General features: G+C 39.0%; 2 protein-coding genes across 2 annotated transcripts; both read left to right on the forward strand.

The window, feature by feature from the left end:
* The first annotated feature begins 159 nt into the window (after positions 1 to 159).
* Positions 160 to 7507, forward strand: shmt1 (serine hydroxymethyltransferase 1 (soluble)). The gene is made up of 12 exons (XM_007574353.2): positions 160 to 705; positions 2005 to 2143; positions 2432 to 2577; positions 2649 to 2764; positions 3838 to 3998; positions 4375 to 4456; positions 4606 to 4818; positions 4912 to 5025; positions 5822 to 5944; positions 6023 to 6139; positions 6737 to 6847; positions 6972 to 7507. The coding sequence occupies exons 2-12, from the start codon at positions 2051 to 2053 to the stop codon at positions 7142 to 7144; spliced, it is 1449 nt and encodes a 482-aa protein (XP_007574415.1). The 5' UTR covers positions 160 to 705; positions 2005 to 2050; the 3' UTR covers positions 7145 to 7507.
* A 1624-nt stretch (positions 7508 to 9131) lies between these two features.
* On the forward strand, positions 9132 to 15022 carry LOC103153435 (serine hydroxymethyltransferase, cytosolic-like). Its single transcript, XM_007574354.2, has 12 exons — positions 9132 to 9220; positions 9987 to 10092; positions 10183 to 10328; positions 10410 to 10528; positions 10602 to 10762; positions 12111 to 12192; positions 12284 to 12496; positions 12614 to 12727; positions 12808 to 12930; positions 13341 to 13457; positions 14427 to 14537; positions 14620 to 15022. Exons 2-12 carry the CDS (start codon positions 10000 to 10002, stop codon positions 14790 to 14792), a joined length of 1452 nt encoding a protein of 483 aa, XP_007574416.1. The 5' UTR covers positions 9132 to 9220; positions 9987 to 9999; the 3' UTR covers positions 14793 to 15022.
* The last annotated feature ends 824 nt before the right edge of the window (positions 15023 to 15846 follow it).

Here is a 15846-nt window from a genome sequence, read left to right on the forward strand (position 1 = left end):
AATTATTTTGAGTACACTTTCCATCACCAAATTTCTTCAAATATGATTACGTATTTTCATTTATGTTTTGATGCGCTTTTCCTGCATATTTTGCGAAGCACTTTGATTTTACCTGTGAAATTTTCTTTTAGTTGTTTTCTGTAGGGCTTCCGAACTATCTCCAAACTGTATTTAAGAACACAGAATGACAAAAAGATCTGTCAATATTAGAAACTGAAAATTGGAAGTTTCAGAATCGATGCCAGAATATGCCAAAAGTCACTCTGCCTCTTGTGACGTCACCTACGTAAATTCACAAAGAGCAAAAATAACAGGTATGTTTTCCTCTTCATTGAGCTCTATAAAACTCCCGTAGTTCATGAAACTGTGGTTAATTACATAACAGTCCTTGTATTGTTAGAACAACACCTGACAGTATCTTTACAATTCCGAAACGAAACGCTTTTCGATAAAACAGATGACAGCCAGTGTGAGCTGACGGTGGCAGTAACGGATAGTGCGTTGTTACGTAAGCGGAAAAAAAAAGAGGAAGAACGCGATCCGATTGGCTGAAAGTTTCGCGGACTTTGCTCTCCGAGTGGAGGCTTTCTTTTGTGCCAGATCCGTAAAAACTGATCCCAGTTCAGGTCTGCTACAGAAAGCAGCGGGCGCCTCCATCACCTTCTTCTTCTTCACCACTACCATCATCATCATCATCATCGTCTGGTGAGTCCTTCATATTTTTAAAGTAACAATAAAAACACATGTTTTACTACAGCTCATGTGTATCTGAGTAGACAGATTATAACGTTTCTGCTGATGTTTCGTTGCTGCTGCTGCAGTGACATATGGCTGTTAGCAGGCAGCTGCTAGATCCACCCTGTCAAAAATAACAACAACAACAACAAAACAAGTTTAGACGAGTATTTTTGCTTTTAATCACGCAGAGTATATATTTTATTCAGCGTGTTTGGATTTTCTCAGTCAGATCGGGTTGTTATAATTAAAGCCTGGTGCTCGCTGTTCAGCAGCTGTAACACACGGCAGCTGTCATGTGCAAAGACTTACGTTTTAGACGCGATAATATGCGTGAGCATATTATCCCGTTTAAGAAGACATTTAAGAAGATTCCACGGTTGCTTCACTGATAATGTTTTGACAAATTCTGCTATGTCTAACAGTTCAAAGGTCAACTGGTGAGCCCCGGGGGGTTGCAACAGTGTTGTGTCTGGATTTTTACAACACACACACTCTCTCTCTTTCACTCTGCAGCTTTGTGTTGCAGTAATGGCCCCAAAGCCAGGGCTTTATCCGGACTGTATGTGATAGAGCAACAAAAAGAAGCCCATAGTTACAAGATAGTTATAAGTCTGTTACTAGGAATCTGGAAAAATGTGATCTTGGTAACTGAAGTTTGTAATTTGATATCAATATGAAAACAAGCTGTTCTGAGAAGGTAATTAGTCATGCGGACTAAGTAATAAGAAGAAGCTCAGTGATAAAGCAGAAGAAATGTTCACAACAGAGATAGCACCAGGAAACAATATCCCACATTTTTAAAGTGAAATATGGTGATGGCAGTATCATGCTGTGGGGCAAAAACTGTACAAAGTGTAAAAGACTTGAGACTAGGCTGGAGGTTCGACCCTACATACACATCCAGAGATACAATTGAATGGTTAAATGGAATCATAATTATGCATTCGAATGGCCTAGTCAAAGTCCAGACCTAAATCCAAGTGAAAATCTGCTACAAAACCCAAATATTGCTGCTCACAGATGCCTCACCGTCCAATCTGACTGAGCTTGAAGTATGGATACAACACTGTTTGTCACTAAGAATCCCATTACGATACATGGAAGTTTATGGTCGTAATTTGACGAAGATGAAACGAGATTTTGCAAGACAGGAAAACTGACTCCTCGTAACCCTCACTTTCATTATCTGCGTTAGTATCTACTTTTATGGATTATTTTATGTTGTGTTTTTTATCTGTGCCTGCGATTCTTATCTCTTCTATTTAGATTTCCACGTTGCAACTCCGACAAAGGAAAAAAAAAAAACCCAACCATGTCTCTAACAAACGGTCACAGCGTGGGCAAAGAAACATGGGACTCCCACAACAAGATGATGCTGGAGCCTCTGTCCGTCAGCGACTCAGAGGTTTGAGCTCGTGCAAATACTCATTAATTAGGCAGGGCCGGCCCAAGGCATATGCGAGCTAAGCAACTGCTTAGGGCCCTCCATGCCAACAGCGGGCCTCAAGAGCACCAAACTAGCATGATAGGAAAACATAGATATATTTTTAATAACATTGAATGTTGCAAACTAAATAATGCTATTACACATGGAAACACAATTTCTGTTTTGTTTTAATAGAGAATGATTAATCTCTTAGGGCCTCAAAAAGGCTTGGGCAGTGGTAACAGTTTTGTGTTTCTGGCGTTTCAGGTGTTCTCCATCATAAAGAAGGAGAAGCACAGGCAGACGTACGGACTGGAGCTGATCGCTTCGGAGAACTTCGCCAGCAGAGCGGTTCTGGAAGCTCTCGGTTCCTGCATGAACAACAAGTACTCTGAGGGCTACCCCGGCCAGAGGTACCCTGATCCGCTTCTGTTCACTAAATGATGTCATTTATGGTACTTATGAGCATGACTCGTCACTTCAGGTACTATGGTGGAACTGAACATGTCGATGAGCTGGAAAGGCTTTGCCAGAAGAGGGCGCTGGAGGCCTTTGGTTTGAACTCTGACAAGTGGGGAGTTAATGCACAGCCGTACTCAGGTGATAAATCTGCACCGTAACAGATGTGAACAGTATGTGCAGAGCTTATAAAAAGTATTCAGCCACTTGGAGGATTTATGCGCTTCACTGCTTTTTCAAATCAACCTACGGAGCTAAATTGAGCCCATACAGTTTATTCAATAGTAATAATAAAATAGAAACAGAAAGAAAAACCCTTAAATCTGATAACTTTTTGTTCAGTTTCAAATTCAGTTTTTTCAGTTTCAGTTTCTTTATTTATTTTTTTAAACAAACTTTTTTGCCCAAATTTAGCTCCATATAAATCAAGAGCAACAAAATTTGGCATTTTTCATTTAAAACAACAACAACAAAGAAAGCCTTTAATGTAAAAGTGAAAACAAATTTTTATAAAGTACTGCCTAATAAATAAAAATATTCATCGTGAAATAAGTGATAGCATAAATATTGTGTCATCTTTTGTCAAAAAAAGGCTAATTTTGTCGATCATGATTGATTTGTGAAAGCAATAGACGGCATGAAACATCCACTTGGTGAGGATACTTTTTACTGTATTTTTTTAAACTATGATTTGTTTTCTTCATTCCTTTTCAAATATTACTAAAAATGTGTTTGTAAATGTAAATATAAACAGCATTTTCACTGCGATTGTAGCTCGGAGCATAAACTAGCTAACGTACGTCTCAGGAACATAGAGTATCATCAAAAAGTTTATTTACTTGAATAATTCAGTTCAGGAAGTGAAACTCTTACATAGATCGATTGTATAGAGAATGAAATATTTTATGTGTTTATTTATTTCTGTTGCTTTTGATCCTCCTGACATACAGGAAACCTAAAATTCAGTTTCTCAGAAAATGTTAACATTAATTAAGATTAATAAACAAAGTATTCTCTAACACAGAAATGTAAGTCTACTGTAAAGTATGTCTACAAGGTTTGTGATATCACCTAATCTGGAGATATGTTGTGCTCTGTGTAGTGAATCTATGTAATATTTCGCATTTAAAATAGAATTATTAATTCTATTTTGGCTTCTGTCTCTTTATCTTTTTGCTCTTATCTTCGCTTTGCTTTTTCCGTTTCTCCACAAGGTTCCCCGGCCAACTTTGCGGTCTACACCGCCGTGGTGGAACCGCACGGCCGGATCATGGGCCTGGACCTTCCCGACGGCGGTCACCTCACTCACGGCTTCATGACCGAGAAGAAGAAAATCTCAGCGACGTCCATCTTCTTTGAATCCATGCCCTACAAGGTGCCTTTTCTCTGCACGTGTTCAGTTAGAAATCCAGTTTCCCAAAGTAATGAGCGACGGTGTGTTTGTTTGGTCGGATAGGATGAGATCAATCCTAGGGATTAATAGGGAATTATCTGTAATAAATATGGAACGTTTTAAACTTGTGTTGTTTAGTGACATAATCTGTTTTAATTGCTTTGTTGCGATGCATTTAATTTATTTTTTTATTTTCTTTTGAATTACTTATATAAATATAAATTGCCTACTTGGACTTGCTGGATATAGCTCTATAAATCTGAATCAGATTAAACTAATTGTAGGTTGCATTAGCTAATGTTATGTAAGGAATGTGTGTTTCTTAGTTTATGTGTTTTTTTTCTGTGGTCGTTTTCAGGTGAACCCAGAAACCGGCTACATTGATTATGACAGACTGCAGGAAAACGCCCAGCTGTTCCACCCAAAGCTCATCATCGCAGGTTCTTTGATGTAGTAATAACAATTAATATTAATAATTATAATAATGGAGGACGTTTAGATGCGGTCTTAGAGAGAAAGTCAGATATGTAGATTATCTTCTGTAAATGTAGCATATAACAAAAAAAAGTTACATTTCTGCTTATTTCAGGAACAAGCTGCTATTCCCGTAACCTTGACTACGCCCGCTTGAAGCAGATCGCCAACGAGAACGGCGCCTATCTGATGGGGGACATGGCTCACATCAGTGGGCTGGTGGCGGCCGGGCTTGTGCCGTCGCCCTTCGATCACTGTGACATCGTCACGACAACGACTCACAAAACTCTCCGCGGCTGCCGGGCCGGCCTTATCTTTTATCGGAAAGGTAGACGCTTTCACAAAGCCCGCGTACGCGGATTTTCCTCTGTCCGGTTCCCAAAGTTTCTCTGATCAACTCCTCCGTCCGTCCGTCCACCAGGAGTACGGAGTGTGGACGCCAAAGGTAAAGAGACGCTGTACAACTTGGAGTCTTTGATCAACCAGGCTGTGTTTCCCGGGCTGCAGGGAGGGCCACACAACCACGCTATAGCAGGTACAGTTATTATTATTATTACTGTTATTATGAAGCCTTCATTTTGACATCTGCAGTTGGGCCTGTCACTATAACGGATTTTACTGGATGATAAATTGTCTCAGACATTATTCTGACACGTGGTGATAATGTTATTTTAGAACCATTTTCAACTTATGTATTAATAATGACATAATAATGGGAGTTCGCCAATAAACGTTAACTTTGTACACCAGAACTGGAAGATATTTTAAAGATCCAAAATAAAACACAACAACCATCAGTAAAAACAGAAACAACTGAAGCAACAAATAAATAAAATGGATTACAAAGTCTCCGTAAACAAAACTGCCCTTCAAAAAGTACAAATGATCATGATGAAAATTATCAAGCTCATTTTAATTTATCATGCAATTTACTGATTGATTGCTTATTGCGGGTATTCAAACCCACTGAACTTTTTCTCACAGTTTTTCACAGAAAGACAGCCAGAAAGACAAAATAGGGCTTACATGTGTAGTGGAAAAAACTAATAATAATTTGTCAGACTGACACCAATATCTTAAAAAATGAAAAATATGGTCTGATACCGACATTAGTGCCGAGATCTAAACTTCTCTAGTAAAGAACATTGAACACTCTAGTTTCCTCCCACTGTGGAGCGCGTTAGTGGGACAAAGCAGGGCAGAACTGTGAAGTTTGTGTTTGCATGTGACTAAAAACTAAATGTCCAAGGCACACCAGATGTCTACTTATGCGAGGAACTGCATTGATTTATGTGAATCGCTGTCACTGAGGTAATGTCCGCCCCTGGCAGGTGTTGCCGTGGCTCTGAAACAAGCCATGACTCCAGAGTTTAAGGCTTACCAGCTGCAGGTTCTTGCTAACTGCAAAGCTCTGTCCAGTTCCCTCATGGACCTCGGCTACAAGATCGTCACTGGTAGGCGTCGCACCCCCGATTTTACTGCAACACAGACTACTGTGGAGGATTAATGTGTCTTTGCTGCTTCCTGTGCAGGCGGTTCTGACAACCATCTAATCCTGCTGGACCTTCGCAACAAAGGAACGGACGGAGGACGAGCTGAGAAGGTCTTGGAGGCCTGCGCCATCGCCTGCAACAAGAACACCTGTCCAGGTAAGTGCAGTTTAAACTAGTTAGAGGGGAATCTTTTTTGAGCTTTACATCATGTTATGATCTGGTCTCCCATGGCAACTGTTTAGCTGTGCAAAACACCCTGGTGGACATAGCTCTGCCCTCAAGGCGCAGCTCCTCCTCAGAGCTGCATTTTCTAAGTTTCCAAGTTTCAGTGACTCCTCCGCTCAGCTCCTTCAGACTAGCCAGAAGCAATTAGCAAGGACCTGGTTGAGCTGCGCATCAGCTGGGCTCATTATAGGAACTGCTTCTCAACGAAACGCTGGCAAAAAACGTTGTTAAAGGGTTCATGGAGGAGCCATGTTGTGATGACTTCCTGAAGGTGGAGCTTCAGAAAGAGTAGGAGCTTCTTAAAGAGACAGAAACCCAATTTCAATGCGTTAAATTACAAAGTCAAATTTATTTTAAGTCATATTTAATAGATACAGCATTTTTATAATTTCTGAAGTTAACATAGTTACTTGATTGTGCTATGAAATGACACTATTTGCCTGAAATGAAAACACATAATGCTGCCCCTTTAAACTGGTTAAATTAATATTCTGTTGGGTAATTATCTGGCCTTCATGTTCTTCGTAGGCGATAAGAGCGCTCTGCGTCCAAGCGGCCTGAGGTTTGGCTCTCCGGCTCTGACCTCCAGAGGAATGGTGGAGGAAGACCTCAAGAAGGTGGCCCACTTCATTCACAGGGGTAATGTGAACTAAGAATGTTTTTTTTTTAATTATTATTATTATTTTAATCACCAAGAGACAGAGATGTCTGCCGTAACAAATACTTTAAAAAGTAAAACATTTGCGGTGGTTTCTCCCTGCAGGCATTGAGCTGACCTTGGAAGTGCAGAGAAGTCTGGAGCCCAGGGCCACCCTGAAGGAGTTCGTCCAGGCGTTGGCGCAGGGAGAGAAGTTCCAGCAGCGGGTGTCAGAGGTCAGGGCGGAGGTGGAGGCCTTCGCCGGGCAGTTCCCCATGCCGGGCCTTCCTGAACTGTAGAGCGGAAAGCTTCCCCCTCCTTTTCGCTCCAGTCAAGACGACTTCAACATGTTCCCCCGAATCCAACCTTTTCCTTTTCTCAACGGGGGAGAAACGTTTTACTTTTTATTTGCCGTTGTTACGAAGCTTCGGTGTCTTAAATGTGATTGTTTTTCGGAGATGACAAGAGGCTGTGCTGGAACGAATGAACGTTAATGTCGTCATGACTTTCCGTTGACAAACTGTTCCAGCTTGAATCGCTGATTTGGATCCAGATATTACTAATTTAAATGTGTATGATTCTATTGTGTAACTTAATAAATAGGTCAATAGTGCTGCATTACATTAAGTTAAATTACAACTGGATAAATGAAGAGTGACTGTGTGTGTCTGTTTTTTTAATTTTAAATGCAATTTGCTCTGACTTTAAAATAAAGCTAATTTCTATAAAGAGAATGGTTTAGATGTATTGAATCAAACAATATATTTAAAAAAATTACGTTCAAAAGTGGTGAAATGAGTGTATAATTTAAGTCCCTGTCCTGTTAGTCATAATTGTCCATTTAATTCTCATACAGTCATATAAATTATTACTGTGGTTGCTCAAAAAGCACGTCTAATAATATATGCCAATATTTAATTAAAAATGCTGCTGTTTGTAAACACTTTATGAATCAACAAGTGTTTATCATGAGTTAATTAAGGGTGAGGAAGGAACAAAACATTCTTGCCAGAAAACCTGTTCTATATTTGCCAAATCAAACATTTCAAACTATAACACCACGCTGCTTCACAACTTTACAATAATGATCCGTTTTGACCATTTTCAGAAGCGCTCATTGTGCTCACAAGGTCGTAAGTTCACCTGAGATAAGTGGCTATAAAGACTAGAACAAACAGACTAAAAAAACGTTTCTGCCCAGAACACAAAAAATGCATTTAAATCCTGAACAATCATCATTTTATTAGTACAATATCATCAGATATCAGGAGCGATATTTCTACATTCTCTGCTGTTTCTATTTGTTTTTACTTTTTCTTCTGTTTTCGCACTGCTTTTGAGAGCTGCTATTTTTCTCTATTTATTTTATTGTGCTTTCTTGTACAACGATGACAAAAAGAATTATAATTTTAATTCCAGATCATGAATTTAGTAACTCTCTATGAAATATTTACATATGAACAGATCTGGTTTGTTATTTGGTAAAAAAAAACAAAAAAGCTGGTCAGGTTTTTCTCTTTCTCATCCTTAATTAATCCATAAGAAACACTTTTTCTTTACATGTTGCTTAACAGGAATGTTTAATTAAACCATATTTATGTTTTTAAATTTTCTTCCAGAGTTCAACGACTTAAATATGATCATATGTGTCCATCCATTCAAATTAGCAGAAAGGCTCATTTAAATGCAGACAAACCAAAACCAAAGGAAAGGACTCTTTCCAGTCCTTTATTTGTAAAACCTTTTGAAAAGCCTCTATAATTTTCTTCCACTTCTCCACAATTATTTGTTTTGTCAGTGACACAAAATATTAATAAAATTCATTAAAGTTTGTGGCTGTGGCAAAATGTGAAAAAGTCCATGAAGTACAAAAGATGCTGTAAAACATTGCAGAATATGCTGCTGCTCTCTGATTGGATGTGAATTTGACTCCTTAATGCTTTCCAATCTCATCCTCAGATTATTTGTGAACAGGACGTTTTCCCTTGTTTTGCAGAAAATGTTGATTATTCCTCTTGTGAACTTGACAGTGAGCAAAAAGGTTCAGCTTCAGGCAGATAAAGCAGAATTTAGTGAGACGGACATGAGGAAATAAACAGCTGAGAATCGACGATGCTCGATACCCGCCCCGCCCGGGAGATCCAAGGAGATTCCACAGGGGGAGTGGTTGGCACTCCCCCTGTCCGTGGGAGTGCCAACCACTCCCACGGACAGGTATGTAGGCAAGTTCCTGGCAGGTAGGTAAGTGCCTGGCACCAGGAAAAGATTTCAGTCCTTTGAATTCACAGGACAGACAGGAAAGAAAGGAGCGTTGTCTTTTTGCTGGGATTCTGTCTCCAGCTCCACCTTTAACAGAGAAAGAGTCTCATCAGCTGGTAAGAAGATTTTTTTAAATGAAAGAATTTGCTAAAAATTTCTTTTTTTAATAAGGAAGCTATGTTTACATATCGTCATTGCAGTGAGGTCACATTTCAACTTTCAGCAGCTGCTAAATGAGTCCAGTTTTTAGAAAAAAAAAAAAGACAAAGGATTGGAAAGGATCCCTGGAAAAAGTTGCTAATAACAAACCTTCAAACAGAACAGAAGGAGAAACAACACATGCTGGTGTTTGTTTTCGCGTCGATTAAACCTAAAACAATGAAATCGAATGGCGTCTCCATCATTTGGTTGGTAGGATTCATAACTTCTGTCCATGTTGGCTTCTCAGAGCTGATGTTTGCACAAGCAAGTAGAAATAATAATAAAAACCAAGCAAGTTCCAGTTTTGATACAAGTTATCCGAGTGAGGGCTCTGATCGATTTAATTTCATTTCTTTGGCTCTTTGGCTCATTTTTGCTCCTGTGCTGCTCACATTGGTAATGAGATGTCTTGAGTGAGCTGGAAAAAAACAGACGGTTGTAACTGACGACCTCTGTTTTTTGTTTTGTTCCGTTTTCCTCTGTTGTGCTTTTTGAGGTGATTAATTTGTAGATTGCTACCTGTCAGCTGGAAGTGTTAATCTTGTAAAACAAGACAAGCAGGTGCAAGGCAAAGTGGAGAATCACTGGAGAGCCAAACAACTGCAGACTTCATGATTTATTCTGTTGATCATAGGGATAAAAATGCAACTTATTGTTTATATTTCTACCGTTTGTGAGCAGAAAAGCAGCAGCTATGCCTCGACCAAATGGCTGCTCTGTGAGTAAAGAAGGATGGGAGTCACACCAGGACATGATGGTGGAGCCTCTGGCGATCAACGACTCAGAGGTTCGTCTTCACTGGACTTTGAATGGACGATCTGTTTCTCTATAAATTAGATCAATATTGGACAGTGTTTTTGTTTGTTTGTTTATTTAGGTGTTTTCTATCATAAAAAAGGAGAAGCACAAGCAGACGAACAGTCTGGAGCTGATAGCGTCCGAGAACTTCACCAGCAGAGCCGTCCTGGAGGCTCTTGGCTCCTGTTTGACCAACAAGTACTCTAAAGGGTTTCCTGGTCAGAGGTGCATTTCCTGCTAGAGGCTCACATTATGGCAGATTTGATTTTATCATGCAATAAATACAGGTGTGCTGCGTCTGTGTAGCTGCTACTACGACGGGCTGGAGTATAACGATGAACTGGAAACTCTCTGTCAGAGGAGGGCCCTGGAGGTCTTCGGTTTGGACTCTGAGAAATGGGGAGTGAACGTGCGGCCGTACTCAGGTGTGAAATCCTGATCAACCTGCCTCTAAGATCTGCTACACTGTCTTCACACGTGTCTGTTTCACTCCGTAAGGGTCCCCTGCCAACTTTGCGGTCTACACGGCCGTTGTGGAGCCACATGGTCGGATCATGGGCCTGGACCTTCCCGACGGGGGTCACCTGTCACATGGCTTTATGACTGAAGGGAAGAAAATCTCAGCAACGTCCATCTTCTTTGAAACTATGCCATACAAGGTTTGAGTTCGCACGTTGTTGTTTTTTTTTTATTAATTTTTTTAACAACTGGACAATTAAACACCCAGGAAAAGGTTTCTTAAAATCCAGTTGATTGTGGGGTATGTACTTGGACGGAGTACAAGCTCTAAGCATGTCTTCCTCAGATTCCTTAAAAGTTTTGACCAGAAACATTCGAAAATGGATTCAGTCCAAGTCTGACACCAATTACTAATTAATAAACACTAATTATGTAACCAAGGCAGCTGATTCTCAATGCATTTTGTTGAGTTTGTTGTAAATAAATTGCATTCTTACTGGAGAAGAGAGTGATCGTTCTTTGACAACACAAACGATACGTTATAATCTTATTGGTGCATGATTGAAAATACAAAATCCTACAATCAATGTCAGTATCACTAGTACAGTCATATGTGCACTGAAGACAAAGAAGTCAGGAGAAATGATGCCTGAGTGCAATTAATGGAAGACCTAACAAACCGGCACCATGTCCAGGGATTTAAAATGGTCCTAATTTGATTTGCTTTAATTTGATTTGCTTCTAAGTAGCAAATGGCAAATATTTAATATGTGTTAGCAAACTGTACAGTTATCGTGTTAACAATTGCTCTGGTGAGTTGAAGCATTAGATTATGTTTTACTCATGAAGGCTTAGTTATGCAATGATGAAATTGTTTTTTTTTTTCATTATTATTATTTTTTTTAGAAAAACTGTCACTTTATTCAAACAACATAAGTTAGTCCATAATTCTCACAACATGTCGTTTTGACCTGAAAAGTCGCGTGAAGCTAATGCTAATTATCTGACAGTTGGGAAAAGTTTAAACACTGATGTATATCCAGGCATCAGATGCAGTCAGACACTTTTTCATTTAGCTCAGACACTAAGAAATATGACAACCAACTACTAATTTTGAAGGTAAAATCTAGCAACAGGAAACTCTGGAGTTATCAGTTATTTTTTTTAAAAACACAATCTGTCAGTGTTAGCATATGTTTTGTTCAGACAGGAGGCCAAAATCTGGCTACTAATCATCACAGCTCTCTGCTGTAGCTGAATTTGCTTTGGAAAAATAGGAGAAAAGACTATTACACTTTTCTTTTTTTACTTTAATAATATCAAAATTTGCAGGTCTTGCAGAAGTAAAATGAGATCAGATTTCCTTATAGGTTAACTTAACCTGTGGCCATAAATTATTTTAGGATATGTTCATAAATGTAGCAACATAGCAATGAAGAACAATCTGTTCTGATGCCGTATTGCTGTTCTTTCTCAAACATTCAAAATGCAAATGCAAGACAGATGATTTATGCGTCTTAACTTGTCGAGTGCTGAAATTGCTGCTAGGTGATTCCAGAAACCGGGTACATTGATTACGATAAACTCCAAGAAACTGCACGGCTGTTCCAACCCAAGCTCATCATTGCAGGTAATTTACACACACACACACACAGAGTGTGTGTATGTATACCTTCTGTTTTACTTAACTTCTTTACCTTTGTTTGGTTCCACTTTTTAAGGAACGACCTGCTATTCTCGTAACCTTGACTACGCCCACTTGAAGCAGATTGCCAATGAGAACGGCGCCTATCTGATGGGAGACATGGCTCACATTGGCGGACTGGTGGCTGCCGGAGTCGTGCCGTCGCCCTTTGACCACTGTGACATCGTCACGACAACGACTCACAAAAGTTTGCGAGGTTGCCGTGGTGGACTTATCTTTTATCGGAAAGGTAGGAAAGACCCAAAACACTTGAATAAAACTTATGGTAAGTGACTTAATGCTCCCACAATACCTGTCTGCTCATGTTTTAAAGGTTTTTTTTTTTCTGTTTCTCCCTTTTCTCCAGGAGTAAGGAGTGTGGACACCAACGGCAAGAAGACGCTGTACAACTTGGAGTTTTTGATCAACCAGGCTGTGTTTCCAGGGCTGCAGGGAGGGCCACACAACAATGCAATTGCAGGTACAATTTTTATCGTTATCATTTGTCTTTAATGGCAGCAGCAGCAGCTCTGTCACTGAGGTAATGTCCGCCCCTGGCAGGTGTTGCCGTGGCTCTGAAACAAGCCATGACTCCAGAGTTTAAGGCTTACCAGCTGCAGGTTCTTGCTAACTGCAAAGCTCTGTCCAGTTCCCTCACGGACCTCGGCTACAAGATCGTCACTGGTAGGCATCGCACACATATTGGGCTAATTAGAAACATCCAGGCAGAAATGATTATTTTCTTACAGCAATGGGAAACGCTTCCAAGTAATTCTGTTTACTTTCATTCTCGAGAGCTACCATCCTGCATCCATTAGATGCTTCCCATCTCCAACATGAACAACATTAATGAAATGGTGAAATTCCTCCATTATCATGCCATTCATCTCCACAGACACCAGATAGACAGTCATTCATTCGAATCAGTTCTGTTAAAAAACAAATGCATCTAATAGGAGCAGAAAAGTAGCACTACAAGGACTGGAGTCTGGCACGTTTTGTTAAGACAATAGATTTTCTATTATTGCGAGTGATTTGAGTTTGTATATTGTGTGTGCTGGATCTTTTTCTGCTGTTTGTTGCTTCCTGTACAGGCGGTTCTGACAATCATCTGATCCTGGTGGACTTGCGCGATAAAGAAACTGATGGAGGACGAGCTGAGAAGGTCTTGCAAGCCTGCGCCATTTCTTGCAACAAGAACACCTGTCTAGGTATTCATTATATTATTCTATAAGTAACATGGACAGAGGTGAAACTGAGAGCAACCACCTCTGCCATCATCTACACACACACTGATACGCAAAGGCAGTTTGGAGAGATTAATAAACCTATTGCGGAAACCATTTTTTAAATTGATGTGTATTTATTTATTCTGGTAATTTATAAAAAAGAGAGAGAGAGAGGGGAAAAAACAATGCAGAAAAAATATAAGCAAAACAAAAAAAGAAAAAGAAAAAAAACCAAAACTAGTACAGAAATAGATAATATTTAAATGCTTGTCAATGGAAAGACTAAAATGTGTAGGTGGAATCAGAAGCATGTTATAGCTTCACTTTTATGTATAAATACACCATCATCAGAATTAAAGCAGCCAAATTTTTCAAATATATTTTCTAAAACATATCCCCAATAAATTCCAACTGTAGATAAACTTGTAAAAAAGAAAAAAAAAACAATCATAATCAAAAATTATTGTATTTTTTTTTAGAAAGTGATTTTTATACTTTTTTGTTTTTATTGAACATAGTTTTAACTCTTCACAACAATTATTCCACACCTGAGTCTCTATTTTTTTAGGCTTGTATCCCCCCCGCTCCCTCCTATTTCTGGTTTGCAGTTTTGTAGTCAAGTATCTAAAGGTGTCCAGTTGAAGTAGTATATGCTAAATTATTGATTCCTATAATGATACTATAATAATACAAGCTATAATAAAACAATGTCCTTTGAAAGGGTATTATATAAGATTGGTCCTGTAAAATCTGGTTCATAAGAGGGCAGTAGGAAAAGCCATGGACTGCCAAGCCATTTACATTTTGTTAATGTAAACAAAAGAGCAATTAAAAAAAAATCAACCTTTAAATTGGTCTGAAGAAAATTATGTTTGAAAACTACACCAAAAAGATCATTGCATACATAAAATGTATGTGTGTGTGATTTTTCTCTTTTTTTTTTCTCCATAGGTGCTACTAGTGCTTTGCTCCCAAGCGGTCTGAGGTTTGGCTCTCCAGCTCTGACCTCCAGAGGTTTGGTAGAGGAAGACTTCAAAAAAGTGGCACGTTTTATCCACAGAGGTAAGCTTCAGTAGCAAAAAGGAGACATTCACCACAACAAGCATTATTTAAGTATAAGGTTCGCCATACTTTCTCCCTCCAGGTATTGAGTTGACTTTGGAAGTGCAGAGAAGTCTGGACCCCCGGGCCACCCTGAAGGAGTTCGTCCAGGCGTTGGCGCAGGGAGGGAAGCTGCAGCAGCGGGTGGCTGAGATCCGGACTGAGGTGGAGGCCTTCACCGGGCAGTTCCCCATGCCGGGCCTTCCTGAACTGTAGACACTCGGGCAGGGTCGCTGCTCAAATCCAGACACCCGATTATGTCTTTGAAACAGGTGGTGCCCATTTTTTCCATTTGTCGTTTTGCACAGGTGAAGTTTCGGTTGTTGGCCTTACGTGGATAAGAAATCATGTTGGGGATGAAGCAGTGGGGGAATCCACAACCAAACTGGGAGCTGGCTGATATTCCCATTCACCAGTTGTTGCCTTTATATGTTGTTTTGTACCTGTATCATTTTATGACTGATTTTTATTTCAGGTACAAAAAGTATCCATCTGTTATGGGATGTTTCCTAGCCACCTGGGTGTCATTTTTTGCCTCTTTACTAATTATTTCAATTGCATTTTTCCATAACCTACTACTAGTCTACAGTAGGTAAACTGGGTAACATGATTAAGGGTTTCTCTCATACTATATAGAGGTCGACTCGCTCAAGCAATAATCCAAACCACAATTAGTCTAACAGAGTTGGATGCAAAATTTTATGTGCAGCTATTTTTTTTTGGTATAGAGACAAGCTTAAATGTTGAAGCAAAATGTTTGACACTGCAGCTACAAAGATGATACAATTGAAAAAAATCATTAACTTCTGAATTGTTTTCACAGTTATTAAGTGTTTACAAGCTACTTCAGGAAATAATGCAATGTAATATTTTTATAAATGAAAATTCTGGATGTAAATAATGCAAAATAATTTCACAAATAAACCAATATTGTTGCAATCTTTAAATAAATAAAAAAATTAAAACAAGCAAGTGTTAGGTTTTTTAAATATGAAAACATATTGAGATACTTGTGTTAGATTTAAAGAAATTTTAATTGTTGTGAAAAAAAATTAAAAACAACGATATTACTTATTCTTTTAACTTCAAGTCAAAAGACGTTATCGAAAAAAATATGTAAAATTTATCATAATTGTAGCTCATTTATGTGCTGGTGGTTTTCTATAATAGAAAGACCTTAAGCTAAAAGGTTAAGAGAAATATGTAAACAGCCTACGCATTTACATACTTATCAAAAATTTTTAGCTTGGGTCAACATCTAAAATTGTGA

Source organism: Poecilia formosa, unplaced genomic scaffold (genome assembly GCF_000485575.1).
Source record: "Poecilia formosa unplaced genomic scaffold, Poecilia_formosa-5.1.2 Scaffold350, whole genome shotgun sequence".
Classification (NCBI taxonomy): Eukaryota; Metazoa; Chordata; class Actinopteri; order Cyprinodontiformes; family Poeciliidae; genus Poecilia; species Poecilia formosa.